Raw genomic sequence first — 19,389 nt, 5'->3', positions numbered from 1 at the left:
GAAGCGTACATATTTAGTGAATAAACTGACTATTACAGTTGATGCAGCACACAGTCTAGTGGGGAAAAAACTGATCTTTACTGTTGCAGTAGCACACAGTTTAGTGAAAAAAACTTAAAGTTCTTACACCTCTTGTGATAGTATAGAAGTATATTTGTGGATATAGTGTGTGTAAGTACTACCCTTCGCCGGAACTCCCTACTTCGATATAAAAGTAAGCTTTCTACCTACAAAATTTAAGTATCTCCTTTTCTTAATTTGCTTTTTTCATGGGTAGGTTATTCAAACACATACATGTCCTCAATTGTATGATGGAAGGATTTGTCGTTTGTTTAATTTGAAAATTATTTGTGTAGTATCTCTTTTCAAAAACATCTAGAAAGGGTGTGAAAAGATCCATTCGGGTTTTCAAAAGCTATGAATTTAATCTTTCCCACTGGTCAGTAATTTAGAGCATTATAAGAACGGTCATCTTTTTAAGGTCACTCATTTTCACTGAAAACAGAGATGCTACTCAATCATATTCACTGTGTTTTATGTTCATTATGTCATAAGGAATTAAATAAGTAATATACCGTAGCCTAGATGTACCGTAGCCAAAACGTCTGTGCGAAAAACAAATGCTGAACTGTTGTTTTTCTCAGTAGGATATACTTCATTTATCATATTAAAAGTAGAGTTCAGTTTCGCCGTTTTCAAAACCTGGAATCTAAAATACTGCAAATTTAACTTGAAAAATCAAGCTAAAGAAAGAACAGAAAAGCAAACAAGGCTTGTCGCAAAAACACTTCATAGGTAATATTTTAATTCCTTGCTTTGAGTCTAGGATAAAAAAAATATAATGTCGACCAAGGTCGGGTCTTTGTAGGCTGGTAAAATTGTGACAGATTTAAAAATCAAATCTGACTTTCACCAAATTCTATCTTTATTCAACAATGTAGCAAAATAATACTGGACTTAGAAAACTAACCATCACTCGATACTCAATATTTTTGAAACATAACCTTTCTACCAGCAATATCGGTATAGGGTTTATGTGAGGCTTTCACATTTTCTACTACAACCCACCACTCTTTCTCTCTCTCTCTCTCTCTCTCTCTCTCTCTCTCTCTCTCTCTCTCTCTCCAACCAAAATGCAGGCACTCAAAGCTCAAAGCTATAATTGGACAATTTGTAATATTTTGTATTTAAAACCGAGATAATTTGCCTGACTTGGTGCTCAACATGTTTGAAATACAACTTGCTACCTTTAACACAAGTAGAGGGTTTTAGTGCGAGTCTTTAATTTGGGATGGCCGAAATTATAAAACCCCTTTGCCCCTCGGCTAGCGCTACACTGATGTTACTTTATAAAGAATAAACCGATGGATATTTGTCTCCAGAATCCCAGAAAACTGGTGACTTAATGTTAATTTCCCTTTGTTTCTAGGATCCGCGGACCCATTTCAACATAGGATTTACATGCCAAAGTCTTGCTTTTTCACTCTATCACTTCATTTCTTTATCTGATGCAAGGATTCTTTAAAGCATACAATAAAAATGGCTACAGGTACATACAAATCGGGTCGTGAATTTCATAAGTCTCTGAGGGTTTTTAATGATACAACACTGACCGGGAATTCCAACGAAATGATATTTTACCTCATTTACAAAAGGGTCTTCACATTACATATATAATTTCCATATCTGGTAAAGTATATATTGTTCAGGTGAAATGTAATTTAAGTAATTTCTCAGACAAAAGGTAAATCTAAGTAATTTACCAATGTTATAAATTTCACCAAAGTGCGACGTCGGGACAGGTAACGATAGGATAGGCCTCTTAGATACGTGATGGCAGGTGCGAGAATTTACTCGACTGTGCTGTAGATAAAGATATCAGACTTTCGCGTCTACATCTTAAAACCGGATAAGGCATTGAATGCATCTATGACTTTTACAGACATTAACATTTAGCATTAGAGGAGTTCATACGTACCCATGAAAAATATTGACTTTTAAAATCACGTCAAAAACTGTTACCTGCATTTTCGATACAATACCTTTGTATAATTGAAGTAGAGGGAATGATAGATAAAAGGTTGATTATCAGGCTTGAATTTTAGAATATGAAGGGGGCATTATGTTTTTATCAACCAGACATTTATACCACAAGGTAACAAAAACTAATAATCGCGTGTGTTTGCCAAACTAAAGAAAGAAATTGAAAGCAAACATTATTGAAGCCGAATAATACAAAAAAAAATAGTGTTTGAGGAGTTCGTAAGTTGTCTCAACATAAATCTGAGACAGTTTGATTTTAAAGAAAATAAAACAAACAGGTAGCAGAAAATTGAAGACAAGATTTTTTTTACTGACAGGATTTTATAAAATAATATGTCTCCACCTGAATTAGGACTTTATACAAACAATGCCCACACAAATTCCGGAATTTCAGTTTCTGTTACCTATTTCGGATATGCATTTATTTAAAACTGTATTTTTTTCCATTCATATGAAGTTCAAGTATTCCACTGATTATCATTGTAACGGTTTGATATATTGCCGGTTTTTGCGTATATTTTATTCCACTGATTATCATTGTAACGGTTTGATATATTGCCGGTTTTTGCGTATATTTTATTCCACTGATTATCATCGTAACGGTTTGATATATTGCCGGTTTTTGCTTATATTTTATTCCACTGATTATCATCGTAACGGTTTGATATATTGCCGGTTTTTGCTTATATTTTATTCCACTGATTATCATCGTAACGGTTTGATATATTGCCGGTTTTTGCTTATATTTTATTCCACTGATTATCATCGTAACGGTTTGATATATTGCCGGTTTTTGCTTATATTTTATTCCACTGATTATCATCGTAACGGTTTGATATATTGCCGGTTTTTGCTTATATTTTATTCCACTGATTATCATCGTAACGGTTTGATATATTGCCGGTTTTTGCTTATATTTTATTTCCACGTATCTCTATCGTATTACTACAATAATATGCCATTCGTATATGCGCATGATGTACTGATATTATACTTTTTAAGGTAGAGCCGCGGTGGTTAAGGAGTTAAACTTGTGACCAGAGGTGTGAGGGTTGGATTCCCACTATCGGGTCTGCACAGATCAGTTATCGGTGTCTGTCTTTTGGCAAGGAATATTTTCTCCACTTTCCTCTACACAAAATACCCTTGATGTGTTGCAGCGCCGTAAACATCAAAACCAAGACCAAACATACTTTTTATTTTGTGATTTAACACTTATATATCCATCGAAAGATCTTAAGCATAGGAAACTACTGATACTGACTTTGTCACGTTTCCATTTTCGGTCGGCAGGTAGATAGTAACAGGGAAGCAAAAATTACATGAAGCCCTTGTATACGTTCCATGCTAAAATTAGGCACTACAGATAAAGCAAGCCTTAGGTCAAAAACGTGAAACAGGTGCGCTACGAAGTCAGAATTCTGCTATCCATTGTCTGGCTGAAAGGATCTTTCCACGTTAAGATGGACCTGAAATATCTAATAGCGGCCATTGTTCTTGGAGGTATGTTTCAGTCGCTTCTCCATTTGAATGTAGTTTAAAGGGACCATTACAGTCATCTGATGTACCTCTAGAGTACGTGGGCAAAGCTTTCTTAATCCTTAAAAAAACCAATAACTTACCAGTGTACTTCCTTTACTGGACTGGAATAAAATGTTTCCATCCACTTTCTTGTTCGAAAAATAATAGTAAATTTTGGAATCAATCTAGTGACTCAGCGCAATTGTAAGAGCTATGATATAACTAACGTGACTATGAACAATGCATGGCACAACCTAACCTTTAGCAGATCATAAAACAGACGGAAGTTATAATTTTAAAATTATTTCCGATACGCCCATCTTATTTTTACTAAAGTCGACCTTAACCCAAGCGTCATGCACCATAACAAGAAGCATTCCGAAGCAATACAAGTGACAGAACTAATTTCCTTTATGTGAGACTTGTGTAAAAGACCGTTTAGAACAGAGGTGGGCAAACTTTCCTGTGTAAGTGCCACATACACAAATTTACACCTTGTCGCGGGCCGCATAGTTCATTAAATAAAATAATTAATATTTGAAATAGCAAAAACAAAAGGCTTTTCTAAATAACATCTAATTAATTTTCAGTTGTTAATATGTTGTTAATATTTGAAAACTTAAACTTAAACTTCAAAAGAAGCACATTTATTTGATAAACAGAGTAACATAAACAGAGTCAGTGTGAATGATGACTTGTTTCTAGGCCGCATGAAAACCCTTGGCGGGCCGCATGAAAGCCCTTGGCGGGCCGCATGCGGCCCGCGGGCCGTAGTTTGCCCAGCCCTGATTTAGAAGGTTGTGAAACATGCAAAAGATAGAACCTGTTAATTCTGTAACTTCTTTTATACAGACATAATATATTTTCATATGCTGTTGTGAAACATTTACTGTGAAACATTTGCGTGTTAACTATATATTTATGAATTTGTCTCGGCATATCGATTTAGACACTTACACAAATTTGTAATCTAACAGTATTGAAAACAGAACGTTATTATATCTGGCTATGATATTCAGCTCCTTCTTGCATATGAACTGATTGTAAATACGTTTTGCATTTTGGGCCGATGACATGCATTACTGAAATAACATGTTTGTTTTGTTGTGTTTTTTTTTGTAATTCAGAAACAATCTACAAATACTATTTTGGTTAGATGTAGTAGGAATTATCTTTTTTTTCCATTTAATTGTAATATAATTCAGTTTGACTGCTGAATAGATTTCTCCATATCTTTGGACAAATGAGATGTGAAAATTTTTTTCGTTTCATGGCGGTAAATTGTAACTTGAAGAAACAAAATGTTATATACACTAAATAAATTATACAATATAAGTTTACAGGTAATTATTTGTCAAATGTAATACGAATCCTCATGTTTAGACAAGAACATGTTTGGATCATATTTTTGTGATTCATCAAAAGTCTGTTAGTACATCATCACACCCCAGGCTATTGGCACATTACCACATTCCAGATTACAGGCACATCAACACATTCAATATTGGAACTTATTTGGAATAACACTGGAATTCAGTTAAAATTTATACATTTGGACTTTAATAAAGCTTGCGGGATTATTTGGGATCTATTTCACATTACTTTAAGTTCATTTTAAATTCTCGCTCTGTATTCTTGGGAAATAAAAGTTTTATTGAATTGTACAGGACATGTTGGTTCTCGCTCTTTTCTGTTACTTAGTTTTAAACTATAGATTCGTAACAGTACATGCGTACGTACGTACGTACATACGTACGTACGTACCTGCGTTCATGCATACATACATACATACATATAATTTTCTTTACTGTAACGAACTGTACAAAAATTTACTCAAGATTTACAGAAAACCTTCATTTTAAATGCATTGTTCGTCTGTAAACAATCTTTCCGATAGAATCCTACCGTATGTACTCGCTTGTAAGTCGCTGTGCATTATGCTACTCTAGATCTGGGTCTATGCCAATTGCAGTTGGACGCGACTTATTAAATTCTCGAAGTTGTTAGTTTATTGTTTTTGTTCTTGTTGTTATGAGTTTAGCGCCATTGTTAGCACATGATACGTGGTGGCTTCTATATTTGGTGGATGAAGAACCCGGTGATGACCCCGGGGAGAACCACAGACCAGGGGAAGCTACTGACACGCTTTCTCACATACCCACGTTTGCCGAGCCCGATACTCGAACCCACGCGGAAAAAGGTAGATGTCAGAGAATTTGCAAAGGCAAGCACCTTAGACAGCTCTGCCATCCGGGGACACATGGTGCTTATAAATGGAACCTTTGAAAGTTCTCAGTCTTAAAAAGAGACACAATTTTGGACTTATTTTATATAACAGATATTTGCCGTCTTAAAAAAGGTACCAAAATTATGTTATGTTACCGAAGATCATGCAAAGCATTTTTCAGAAATTAAAATAAACTTAATAACTTTACCTAATGAATGAAGGGTCTGATTAACAGTATACCTTCGAAATATTTCCATGTAATTTTCATTACGAAAGTGAGTCATTCCGACAAACAGTTGTTGTTGTTGTTGTTATTGTTATCATTATTATTATTATTATTATTATTATTATTAATGTTGTTGTCATTGCAGATTTTGTTAAATGTACACAGTTTACATATTTTACTCGAATTGCTTTTAGTTTTTATTTTGACAACTTGTAAAATTATTCAGTTAAATCCATTTGTATATACATATTTGAATTAATATACAATATCGTGTCTCTGGACGTGCTATGGTACTAAGAAACCAACAAGACGTGAATATTAGCATTGAAACTCTGCAAAGTATTTTTCTGTTTCAGGTTGCTCAGCGGGTTCCACCAAAGACAAACGTATTTTCTTTTTCGATGGTGGTTCGGGAGTGCAGAGTCCATTTCACCTGCAACCAGGACAGTTTGGAACGTTTGGAGGTTCAGGTAGGTATATATATATATATATATATATATATATATATATATATATATATATATATATATATATATATATATATATATATATATATATATATATAGTCTTCTGTTGAGCTCACACTCCTGTTTTACCGTAGGCTCTGTATCTGGAACCATAACATGACACTGTTTCACACCTATAGAATACACTGAAGTAGGTTAGGTATGCGGATGACATCTCGTGCGTCTGGCTTAATTTCAGAGAAATTGCAAATTCGCAACAAAAATGTGTAATTTCGGTATTTAAAGAATGAGCTTTAATTTCAACTATATTAAAAACAAAAGATTATGAAAAAACTAACTCTTCAAGAAAAAAAGACGGACAATCTTATGTATACACATTATAAAATAGATCACTACAAAAAAGTCAAAGAATCAGTCTCTACGGATTTGAGATACCGGTCAACAGAATCCAGAAAATACCAAAACTACAGAAAGAAAACAAAACGTATAAACATCCCACCCCCACCCAAAAAACCGAGGATAATAAGACATAAAGCAGTCGAAGAAATCTCATGAACCGGACCGAAACTGTTTGCTACGAAACCGTAAGAGAACGTAAAACAAGTTCAGTCTACCGTTAATCTTAACTTAGTTTACTGGCAGAAATGGGACAAATTTGTGTGAGCTTCCACGAAATTTCAAACAGATCAGAAGAACTGTAAAACGTGTTCCCAACGCTACTGCTCTAAAAAAGAATCTACAGGACCCGCAGGTCCGCATTATGACCAAAAAGCCTTAGTTAGGTATCTGACCAAAGAGCCTTAGTTAGGTGTCTGACCAAAAAGCCTTAGTTAGGTATCTGACTAATAAAACAAAGGAACATTTTAATGGCTGTGGTAGAAATTGCTAAATATATGATCGATTGATTGATTCATTGATTCATTGATTCATTGATTCATTCATTCATTCATTCATTCATATGTGTGTGTGTGTGTTGTTGTTATTATCATTCATATCAACCCCTGCCGATTTAAATAACGAAAACGTTTAATGTGATAAAAAGTGCATAATAACTAAGTCAACTGAATCATTGGTTTATAATTTCTAACTTGACTTTGACCAGAATGGCACAAATACTGGCATCCCCTGCACCTTTCATGCTTCACGGACATTCCATAATAACACGGTGCCATAGGAGTAGTGATATCGCTTTGACAACCAGATTTCCCTTGCTGTATCCACTCTTACCTTCTTTTGACCATAAATTTGGACAGATCCTTTTGTTCATGATTCCGGAATGACTTTGCATTGGGTTTGAATTTGAAATAGGAAGAATTTTTTGCTTGCAGTAGATATAGGTAGATATAGCTTTACTCCTTTTGCAATGTGGTAGGTCCATATGCTCCCCATTATTCGGATTAAAGTACCTAATGTGTTCTAACTTACTATCTACTGCCCCCACATGTTGTTGTTGTTGTAGGGTTTAACGCCATTTTTCAGCACACGATAGGCTATACATGGCGGCCAGTATTAATGGTGGAGGAAGAACCCGGGAAAACCCCGGAATGAACCACCGACCCACGAGAAGCTACTGGCAAGCTTTCTCACATACCAACATTAGCCGAATCCGAGACTCGAACCCACGCAGAAAGAGGTGCGATGGCAGTGATCCATAACGGAGAGCAATTTAGACCACTCGGCCACTAGGGGCCCCAACTGTTCTTGTTGTATTCGAGAGTCAACCTTTCCCCAGTTGAACTGTTGACAACTGAGGGTCGATCCACTCGTCGTAAAATGTTGAAATTCTACAGATCCCCCCAAAAAGGGTTTATGATGCGAAAAATTCAATGCATTATCATCAATGATCATAGCTTCTTTGACAATATCCACTTTATACTTATCAATTACAACAGGATCTATTAAAGACATAAACCAGAAAAAGAAACATTTGAATAGCAGAGACATCGACAGAGATCAACATTGCTCATATAAATTAGATTCTTACGTACAAAAAAAGGAACGGAGCAAATTATTTATTGTGTCAGGTAAAAAATACTGGGATTAGAGTAAAAGTCGGCCATTAGGATGACGATACCATACTCTGCATACATAATGTAAATTCCATGTAGTTTTTCAATGTACTTAGAGTATAATTCAGTAGAGTGCACGTGACATGGTAAATATTAGTGTATATAATTCTTTGTGATATATATATATATATATATATATATATATATATATATATATATATATATATATATATATATATATATATATATCACCCATGCGACAGAGAAATCTGCTTGTTTTGCTAACCTTACTTTTCCTGTCTCAGTCTAGTCATCTCAGACCAATCGTCTCAGTCAAGGTGTCCACGCGCCACGGACTACTTTATAAAGGGACGTGTGTGTGTGTGTGTGTGTGTGTGTGTGTGTGTGTGTGTGTTGTTGTTGTTGTTGTTGTTGTTGCTTGGACTTCTTTGTGACAGGTATATCTACTATATTTCGGGAAGAGAGGAGGTAAACTAATAAGACAGAATCCTCACATCTCTTATTTTCTTTCCTTGGGGAAAAATAAAATGTTACATATATGGTTTTTAATTTTAAAAAGAGCCCACTGCATCAAATATTTTAAAATATTCCGTATCGAAAAAGTTAAGAAAGACTATATTTTCTAGAGATGTGAAAGATGTGAAAGAGTTTTCTGTGTATATCTGCATGTGTGGAACCGATGATAGATAGGATAAGAAGGTGCGCTCAACAAAACGCATTGTAGTTTTTACATATTATAATTATGGTTATGTCTATGAACATCTGTGCAAATTACGTCACATTGGCAAGATATGGCGCCTAAGCGTCAGATATACCTTGGACTTATTGTTTTTCATAATTCATTACTATGTTGATAATGCTGGATATTTTGGACGAGACCAAAATACATGGGGCATCTCAAACTCCCTCCTCCCCCGTTATATACTTCGGTCTCGCCCACAACATCTAACAGTACTAACATTATAAATTAGTTAACATATCTCCACATATATTGATGCTTGTATTTAAATTGTGTTCACAATATATATATATATATATATATCATTATAGACCATCTGTAACATCATACTAACCCAATGGGTTCTGCTTGTGCTTAACAGTATTCAATAAGCGCTAGACAATGTCCAATAAATGCTAGACAATGTCCAATAAGTGCTAGACAGTGTCTAAAGACAATATCCAGCAAGTGTTGGAAGATTTCCGATAAATGATAGGCAATGTCCAATAAATTTTAAAAGATACCCAGTAAATGTTAGACAATGTCCAATAAGTGTTAGGTAATGTCCAATAAGTGTTAGACGATGTCCAATAAGTGTTAGGTAATGTCCAATAAGTGTTAGACGATGTCCATTAAGTGTTAGGTAATGTCCAATAAGTGTTAGACAATGTCCAATAAGTGTTAGACAATGTCCAATAAGTGTTAGACGATGTCCAGTAAGTGTTAGGTAATGTCCAATAAGTGTTAGACGATGTCCAATAAGTGTTAGGCAATGTCCAATAATTGTTAGGCAATGTCTAATAAGTGTTAGACAATGTTCAATAAGTGTTAGGCAATGTCTAATAAGTGGACCGTTTTTGCATAAAAGATTGGAAGTAACGAGCTGTGTATATAACATCATTTTTTTTTCAGTGAGTACAGCGATACCCATTGTTGGCCAGGCACATGTTGCTTATACGAATCCTTGCGTTCCAAGCCATAGTGTATGCCATTTTAACTGTCCATCTGGATACCTGCAAGGACCTTCCGGATGCCATTATTGTGCTTGTACACACGGTAGGTCGGAATAAAAAAGAAACTAAAACATTTTTAAACGTTTCTAAAGATCCTACTTCAAGTATACCTTAAAGCAAATGTTACTGAAAATAACTAAATGTCACTAAATGACCGTCACAGAACATGAAATGCCCTTGTTGTGACAGAATGACCTTAAATCTTATTAATACTAATATTTTTTTTTATTAATACAGACTATGTGCCCAAGATACATACATTCAAAGTTAGCATGTGGCACGTCAAGGTACTGGTAAACACACACAAAGTCAAGCTCAAACTATTATAAGGTGAAACAGGATTTGCACAAATTGAAGTTGCAACGTAGTTGAAGACGAATGCCATTTTATCGATTAAACACTAGTGGAAATTATTGGAAATAACACCGCGTTATTGGATAAAACACATGTTTAGATACTTTTGAAAATGTTGAATTTAGAAAATGCTGACAGTGGATAATTCTACGAATGTGTCTATATTATTTTTTCAATGGAACCATTCCAACCATATAGATTTTGCTTCGGTATTCCCACATGCACATGTATTTAAGAATACAATTACTTTTCTACAGACACATATCATCATGTTCACATCGAATTTTAAATTTGTTGGGCGCGTGGGTGGGTTTCAGTACAGATACATGAGGAGGTTTCCTGCCGTTAGTGTGCATATATAAAGAATGGTGTCAGATCTATACGATCTTTTCAGCAAACTCGAGGTTCACAATCAGATCTTTGTATCTGATTTTCAGTATATTAAAATGTCCAGAGGGGGTGCGAGGCCTGGGCCTGACGTCCCGCTTGCCAAAGGAAAGTGAAGCGTCTCTCATAGCCTCTCCTTCCCAGGTGTAGTGATCGCCGCAGGACCACTGTCTCGCTCTGCGGGGCAGGAGGTTACTTGCATATGGCCTCTCCTACACTATTGTGTCCACAGCAGCACCTTCACGCGGTGCCCCCTGTTTTAACAGAGCCTGCAATGTGGCGCGACCGAGTACCCGGCGGTATAACTGGGTGGGCAGACTAGGTTCATTAGCCTTGGCAGGCAACCAGTCTAAGAGAAGGGAAACTCTGACCCCAAACCCGGGCAGATGAAGCTCGTTAGCCTTGTCAGGCAGTTCATCTAGGAGAAGGAAACTCTGATTCAAAACCAACCAAGTCCCATCCATTGGATTATGGCTCCACTGCCTTGTGGATATCTTCGGGAGAAGGAAAGGCTACGGGAGTAAACCCAGACAGAAAATCAGGAGTGGAGCCCCTAAGGCGGCTGGGGGTCGACTACGACCTCCTTCCGGCAGCTCCTGCATCCAAACTGGTGCCAAATGTCATGCTCAGCATTCCTTTGGACCCCACCAGCAAGGACGAGAGGGGGATCCTGACGTCTGGGCAGCCCAGGATCTTCATACTCCACGCCCAGGCTTGCGCCCTGGAGAGGACACTCCAGTCTCGCTACTGAGTGAGGAAACAACACGGAAGCTGACAGTTTACGGGTTATAAGTCCCACCCGATTGGCGTAGGGAAGGGGCGCCACGGGTCAGCTTTGACGGTGGGAGGGATCATCGTGTCCCACTGGCCAACTATCGCCCGCCTCAAGCCGGGCAGCCCCCGGTCAATAAGGTGTTGACCCGCCATCGTCCGCCTGCTCCAGTGGGTGTCTGGAGCTCAGTGTTTTGTTCAGTATGACAAGCAGACTGTAATTCCACACCAGACAAAAGAAACAAGAAACCAATAAAGAAGACTCCAGCTCTTCGATTTGCAAGCTGGAATGTGCGCACCATGTGTACAGGCATCTCCGACGACCTCAGAGAAGTGGACGACACCAGAAAGACGACCATCATCGATATAGAACTCACCAGACTAAATATCAGCATAGCTGCCCTCCAGGAAACCAGGCTCGCCTCTAGTGGCTCCCTCAGAGAGGAAAACTACACCTTCTTCTGGAAGGGTCGAGAACCTGAGGAGCCCCGTCAGCACGGAGTGGGCTTTGCCATCAAAAACAATCTCCTGGCCTTGGTTGAACCCTCCACAGGGGGCACTGAGCGTCTCTTGTCCATCCGCCTCACCACTGCTTCCGGTCCTGTCAACATCATCAGTGTTTACGCCCCAACCCTCACGTCATCAGAAGACGTGAAGGATCAGTTCTATGGGCAGCTGGACGAACAGATCAAAGGATGCCCCAAAAATGAACCACTATTCCTCCTCGGCGACTTTAATGCCAGAGTAGGTGCGGACCACGAGTCATGGTCTACCTGCCTCGGATATCATGGCACTGGAAAGACCAACGAAAATGGCCAGAGACTGCTGGAGCTATGCACCTACCATGGCCTGTGCATCACAAACACCTTCTTCAAGTGTAAGCCACAACACAAAGTGTCATGGAAACACCCCAGATCTCATCACTGGCACCAAGTCGACTTGGTCATCACCAGGCGCTCTGCCCTTAACAGCGTCCTCTCCACCAGAACCTACCACAGTGCAGACTGTGACTCCGACCATGCCCTTGTGAGCAGCAGAGTGCGACTACAGCCACACACGCTACACCGCTCAAAACCAAAAGGACGTCCTCGCATAAACACTGCGCAGATGTCAGTCCCTGCCAAGGTGGAGGAGTATGTGTGTGCCCTGAACAAGGCTCTCCAGGACCTGCCTGAGTACGACGCTACAGCCAAGTGGAACGCCATGAAGGGTGCCATCTACAGTACAGCTATGTCAACGTTTGGCAAGAAGGAACGACCCAGCCAGGAGTGGTTCAAAGCACACCTATCAAGGATGGAACCACAAATCGAGGAGAAACGAAAAGCCTTCATAGCTTACAAAAAATGCCCTAATGAACGGACGCTTGCTGCTCTCAGAAGTGCCCGAAGTAACACCCAATGCATTGCTAGATAGTGTGCGAACGAGTACTGGCAACAACTGTGTGAAGGGATCCAGCGCAGTGCCGAGTCCGGACACATCCAAGGTATGTACAGTGGCATCAAGAAGGCTCTAGGCCCTACAGTGAAAGGGGTCGCTCCCCTGAAATCCCTGATGGGAGAGAAGATCACAGACCGTGGGCAACAGATGACCAGATGGGTGGAGCACTACTCAGAACTATACTCCCGAGAAACGTTAGTCACTGATGCAGCCCTGAGCAGCATAAATAATCTGCCCTCCATGGAAGAGCTCGACAAAGTGCCAACCTTAGAGGAGCTCAGCAAAGCAATTGACTGCCTTCCAAACGACAAAGCACCAGGTAGTGACAGCATCCCGCCCGAAGCTATCAAACGTGGAAAACCAGCATTGATTAAACCACTGCACGAGCTACTTTGCCGCTGCTGGGAGGAAGGAGTAGTCCCCCAAGACATGCGTGATGCCACAATTGTGACCCTTTACAAAAAAAAGGGCGACCGCAGTGACTGTAATAATTACAGAGGAATCTCGCTCTTAAGTGTTGTTGGTAAAGTGTACGCCCGCATCATACTCAACAGGCTGCAGTTTATGGCAGACCGTGTGTACCCGGAATCACAGTGCTGCTTCAGAGCAGGCAGGTCGACGACAGACATGATCTTCTCCCTACGACAACTCCAAGAGAAGAGCAGAGTCAACCACTCTACATGATGTTCATCGACCTCACCAAGGCCTTTGACTTGGTCAGCAGGAAGGGCCTTTTTGAACTTCTGAGTAAGATCGGTTGCCCCCCAAAACTTCTCAGCATGATAATCTCTTTCCATGAAGATATGAGGGGAACAGTCCTGTATGATGGATCCTCCTCAACCTCCTTCCCAATTAACAGTGGTGTGAAGCAGGGCTGCGTGCTGGCACCACACTTTTTGGGATCTTCTTCTCCCTGCTCCTGTCCTACGCCTTCGACACGTCCACGGATGGCATATATCTACACACCAGGTCCGACGGGAGGCTGTTCAACCTGGCACGACTGCGCTCAAAGACCAAAGTGAGAGCTGTGCTCATCAGGGAGATGCTTTTTGCAGATGACGCAGCTCTTGTGGCCCACACCGAGGAAGCCCTCCAGAGACTGGAAGACCGTTTTGCTGTTGCCTGCACGCAGTTTGGTCTCACCATCAGCTTGGAAAAAGCAAATGTCAGCGTGCAAGATACCACCATTGCCCCTTCAATCAAAATCAACGGTGTCACCCTGGAAGCAGTCAACAACTTTACCTACCTAGGGTCAACCATCAGCAACACTCTCTAGATTGATATGGAGCTGGACAGAATGCTTGGAAAGGCAAACACCATCATGGCTCGATTAACGAAGAGGGTGTGGGAAAACAACGCGCTCACAGAGCACACCAAGGTCCGAGTCTACCAGGCCTGCGTTCTCAGCACCCTTCTATATGGAAGTGAGACCTAGAGTACCTACATGAGGCAAGAACGCCGGCTCAACTCCTTCCATATACGGTGCCTAAAACGCATCCTGAAAATTAGCTGGCAAGACCGTGTTCCACACAGCGAGATCCTGCAGCGTCCAAGTACCCCCAGCATGTACTCCCTGCTAATTAAACGCCGCCTTCGATGGCTGGGTCACGTCCGACGCATGGAGGATGGAAAGCTGCCAAAGGACATCCTATATGGACAGCTCGCCACTGGCATGAGAAGAGTCAGACGCCCCTCACTCCGTTTCAAAGATGTGTGCAAGAGGGACATGAAGGCATGCAACATTTCACCCGATGGCTGGGAAGAGCTGGTCGAGGACCGAGGCACCTGGAGACTGATGGTAAACAATGGCATATCAGTCGCTGATGCGAAGAGAGGCCAGTTGGCGGCAGAGAAACGTAAGAGAAAGAAGAACGCAGCAGCAACCACAGTAACGCAGACTTCCCAGTATGTCTGCACCAACTGCAATAGGGACTGTCACTCACGTATAGGCCTGCACAGCCACAGCAGACGATGCCAACAGAGACAGACAACACCCCAAGGGCGCTATTCGCATGGTCTTTCGAGACTGAGTCGCCAATGATGATGAAAATGTCCAGAACTTGGAATCTTGGGATTGATACAGAAAGTTAATGTTTGTTTCAAGAAAAACTTATTTATTTATTAAGAAAGTTAAGAATTTCTTCTTGAAGGGACAAAACTAGGCACAAAAATTCGCATATCATGTACAGACGAGTCTACAAAAGTAGATGACATCGGCACTTTTACTTTACTGAATACATCTTGTGATGTACCACTGTGAACCCCACCCCACCACACCCATCCCGCCCCTCTTCTCTGGTTATAGTGGTAAACATCCTGACATTTAGAAATTGGCTGTGTAAAATGTAAGCTGAAATTGTATGATTTTTTCCCCTATTTATCAGGTCGATTAGGTCCACTCTAGTCGGTCATCGCACTGATGGCGCTTGACACAATTAAAACTGGTAAATGTTGCCCTTTACACGATGTGGCTGACTTTAGCTGGTTTGACGTGTGCGATATGTTTACGTCAACTGTTCTTAAGAAATTATGTTTAGAAAAGAAAAATATATTTATGCAAGTTAGATAATGGGTCTCCACTGCTGTGTATATCTCAGAATAGTCAAAGGCATTTATTTCTACATCGCAAAATTGTACTGTAATTTCGATATATATATATATATATATAATATATATATATATATATATATATATATATATATATATATATATATATATATATATATATATATATATATCCAAATTCTCCCTTGCTTGGTCTAGTGGTAAGCACGACAACCTGCCACGCTGCGTTAGCATGTTAAAATCCCACAAAGTGCTTATTTCTTACCTTCAATTTTTGTTTCCTTGTGTGCTTTCTTACCTTAAATTAAGGGAGAGAATTAGGTCATTACATGCATTGAAAAACACAGCCAAACATAAACAGTAAACAGTTGACATTATCGAGGAATACCGTAAGACATCTGCTGCATTGGTTTATTATGTATTGCTATCTTATACTTTTGAACATAACATTACAAGTAATCTTGTACATCTTGAGTGAATAATGAGTACATTTCATCTTGTGGGTGACAAACTCGTTATCCGTTACTGTTTGACACATGCTCTATTTCTTCGTGCGTTTTATAAGGATACAAAGCAGATTAATGGAAGCCATGTATGAAACCTATATTCAATCAAATTTGCCTCACTTATGTTCTTTAGAAGGAAACAAATCAACCAATAAGTGGAATTGTTGTTTTCCTGCAGATCACACAGAAACAACGACACGTGCGAACGGTGTACCTCTTGTATTAAGTCAAGTTACGACTCAGGTTCCGACAGTGCAAATGACGACAGTGAACACGACCTGTGAGGATGCCAAGACTTTGTGCAATTTGAAGTGCGCAGGCTCTGGATACTTTGTAGATCACGATGACTGCACATCCTGTATATGCAAATCTGACATCGGGACACACTCTGGAAAGTGATACGATGCAAGATGCAAGGGACAGTGTTCAAGACGAAGGCCTTGTAAGTGTGTGCTTTCTTTTTACAGAATAAAAATATCAAATGGTCATCAATAGTTAAATTATTGAATTATTATCTAGACCGTATGCCATTTTTATTGGTAGCAAGCTCTTTCTTTTATTTTGCATATAAATGTATTTCTATAAAATGAAACATCTTTTTATAGAGATTATAACTAGATTAACACACACACACACACACACACACACACACACACACACACACACACACACACAGAGTCGATATTGGGTAGTAGTATAGTAGAGTAATAACTGCAGCATATATACGTAATTTTTCAATTGCTATCGGTTAAAATATGGACACACTTAATGAAACATACTTTAATGGCTGATTTGAGTTTCACTTACTTTTTTTACACCGACTGCCAATATCTTTTCATACTCAATAACATATCATTGTAACGTTTAGCTATTTACATTCACACACACACACACACACACAGAGAGAGGATAATTTATTGCACAGACACGAATTAAATCTTTTATTATAGTAGGAATGCATTGTCTAAATATTAATGCATCGAGCTAGTTTCATCTGTTTCAGCTACATGGGATGAGAAATAGAAGATTCATGGAACATACAAAATAATGTTTTGAATGGAAATAAAAATAGGTCGATTTCAATCAAGATGTACACTTGTATTTAATTATTCAATTGGTGAACACTTTCCAACTTCGGACACACACAAACACGCGCGCGCGCACACACACACACACAGGCGCGTGCAGGTCAGCATGTGATCGATGCGCATATCATGAAGTGAACTTTACTTTATCTGCTTATTTTACAGTTACTCCAGTCACAAGTTTTGAATAACGGTACATCATATGTGTTTTTTAAACGTGTTAGGTTCTGTTCATCAGTTTTGTATTTTCATGGAGGATCTGAAATTAAAAGGCAAAAAATTTCCCAGGTTTGCATTTTGGTTATCCTGCTTATTTAAAAACTACATTGTATATCTTTAGTATTCTTAAAAATAACGTTTAATTCCCTCCATTTCGGTGTATGATTGTGGGTGTAATTTAGTTAATCCGATAAATCAAACCCCCAAATCGGCGTTGATAATGATGGATACTATCATACTATGCGGGTCTGATGTGACCCATTCAATAAAATGTGCAATTTTGTCGCATGCAAATCTCTACGGAACAAATCTGCCTACACTTTAGACACATAAAGATAATTGGTAACATACATATCTAGCGCGAAATTCAAAAATGGCCACAGTACAGACGGTTGTGCTATTCCACGTGGATTTACAAGTCACCAAGAATAGGATTTTGCTCCGGAAATATAGTGCACATACTAACACAAGAACCCTTCAGCCGACGGTAGCTCTACAGCCGCGAGAAATATCAGTAAGTGTATAAAATGTACACCGATGCGTGTAGCCACAATTCTCTGCAGATTTTTGCATGTTTTAATGAATAGGTGATATCATCCCCTAAACCACCAAACAGTATTATCACGGGTGAGGGGCTGATTTATCAGCCTATAAATTATGTTATAGAGTATACAGCTTGGCCTTCCGTCAGAGGTGTCATCGCTCAAAAGACTTCCAGCACCACTTGGTCATTTTGACTTCATGGATGTTTTAGATTTCAATAATTGCACTTTCAGAAGATAATATTGTCTATTCTGTCAATTTTAATTTTCCCACTTCTTAATAACTGCTAACGTTCGCGTACTTTGGACTAGTTTAATGTGGTACGTCAATATCACTCCATAGTGCTTGTCGCAACAGCTTCACCTTAGATCAATTTCGGCATCCAACGTATTAAATAAATTAGAACGGAACAAGAACGGTAAAAAATGTTGGAGTAAATTCACTGGCTTGTAATATTTTACTCGCTCGTGGCAACAGATGGAACTGATTAAAGCTTCCTTCTTCCTTAAGATGATACCAAATCTTTTGTGCGTATTTAAACATTGCAAAGTATCGACATTTTTAAAAGTGAATTAGGGCTTAGTTGGGTCTATATAATTGATTCTTGCCGATAGGTGTCACTCATTTATTTCTTCATACACTATATATATATATATATATATATATATATATATATATATATATATATATATATATATATATATATATATATATATATATACACACACTTATGTCATGTACATTAGAGATGGTAAAATATATGGCTTCTCAAAGCGAGAAATGCATGTTCCTTTTACGTATTCAGCCAGTTAGTGTAACAGCTGAATATTTCAAAGATTTTCATGCAGAAGTGAAAACATGTATTGCCGATATACATGTGGTCAGATTAAAATATAAATAAAAATATTAAATTGTGCATTACTATATATGCGTTTTATTAGGAAAGCAGACTAACCAGTCAGTCAAAAACGTTGCCAAAGTATCGGTAAACCTGGCTTACCACAATCCCTTGGTTGACAGGTTAGTTAGCTTAGACCACATCAAAGAACAGTTTTCATGTTTTAGATTTTGGACCGATAACTAACATATGTATAGGTAATACAATTTTCCCATTCAGTACGAAATGGAAATAGGGAAAAAAATGTATGTACTCTCTCTTAATCAAACACTTTGGTGATAATTCGTATGACTATAAATGGTTACTTCGATTAAATCCTATATTAGATAATGGTGGGTTAAGCACGTATGGAACCGCTCAGGTGGCCTAGTGGTTAGAG

General features: G+C 38.8%; 1 protein-coding gene across 1 annotated transcript; it reads left to right on the top strand.

Annotated features, from left to right (window-relative positions):
- Positions 1-3,409: 3,409 nt before the first annotated feature.
- LOC149793355 (uncharacterized) lies at positions 3,410-17,352 on the top strand. The gene is made up of 5 exons (XM_089966359.1): positions 3,410-3,546; positions 6,374-6,487; positions 10,145-10,288; positions 16,444-16,707; positions 17,269-17,352. The coding sequence occupies exons 1-4, from the start codon at positions 3,507-3,509 to the stop codon at positions 16,662-16,664; spliced, it is 519 nt and encodes a 172-aa protein (XP_089822485.1). The 5' UTR covers positions 3,410-3,506; the 3' UTR covers positions 16,665-16,707; positions 17,269-17,352.
- Positions 17,353-19,389: the final 2,037 nt, after the last annotated feature.

This window comes from Sinohyriopsis cumingii, chromosome 8, assembly GCF_028554795.1.
Source record: "Sinohyriopsis cumingii isolate HCF-2022 chromosome 8, ASM2855479v2, whole genome shotgun sequence".
Lineage (NCBI taxonomy): Eukaryota > Metazoa > Mollusca > Bivalvia > Unionida > Unionidae > Sinohyriopsis > Sinohyriopsis cumingii.
Note: the sequence above shows the minus strand (reverse complement) of the source record. Positions and strands in the feature narration are given on the sequence as shown.

What these genes read in the sequence shown, in the direction of transcription:
- LOC149793355 (XM_089966359.1), top strand. Translation starts at nt 3,507, where the DNA reads ATGGACCTGAAATATCTAATAGCGGCCATTGTTCTTGGAG. An exon ending in TGGAACGTTTGGAGGTTCAG is followed by an intron (nt 6,488 to 10,144) that starts GTAGGTATATAT and finishes TTTTTTTTTCAG; the next exon opens with TGAGTACAGCGATACCCATT. An exon ending in TTATTGTGCTTGTACACACG is followed by an intron (nt 10,289 to 16,443) that starts GTAGGTCGGAAT and finishes GTTTTCCTGCAG; the next exon opens with ATCACACAGAAACAACGACA.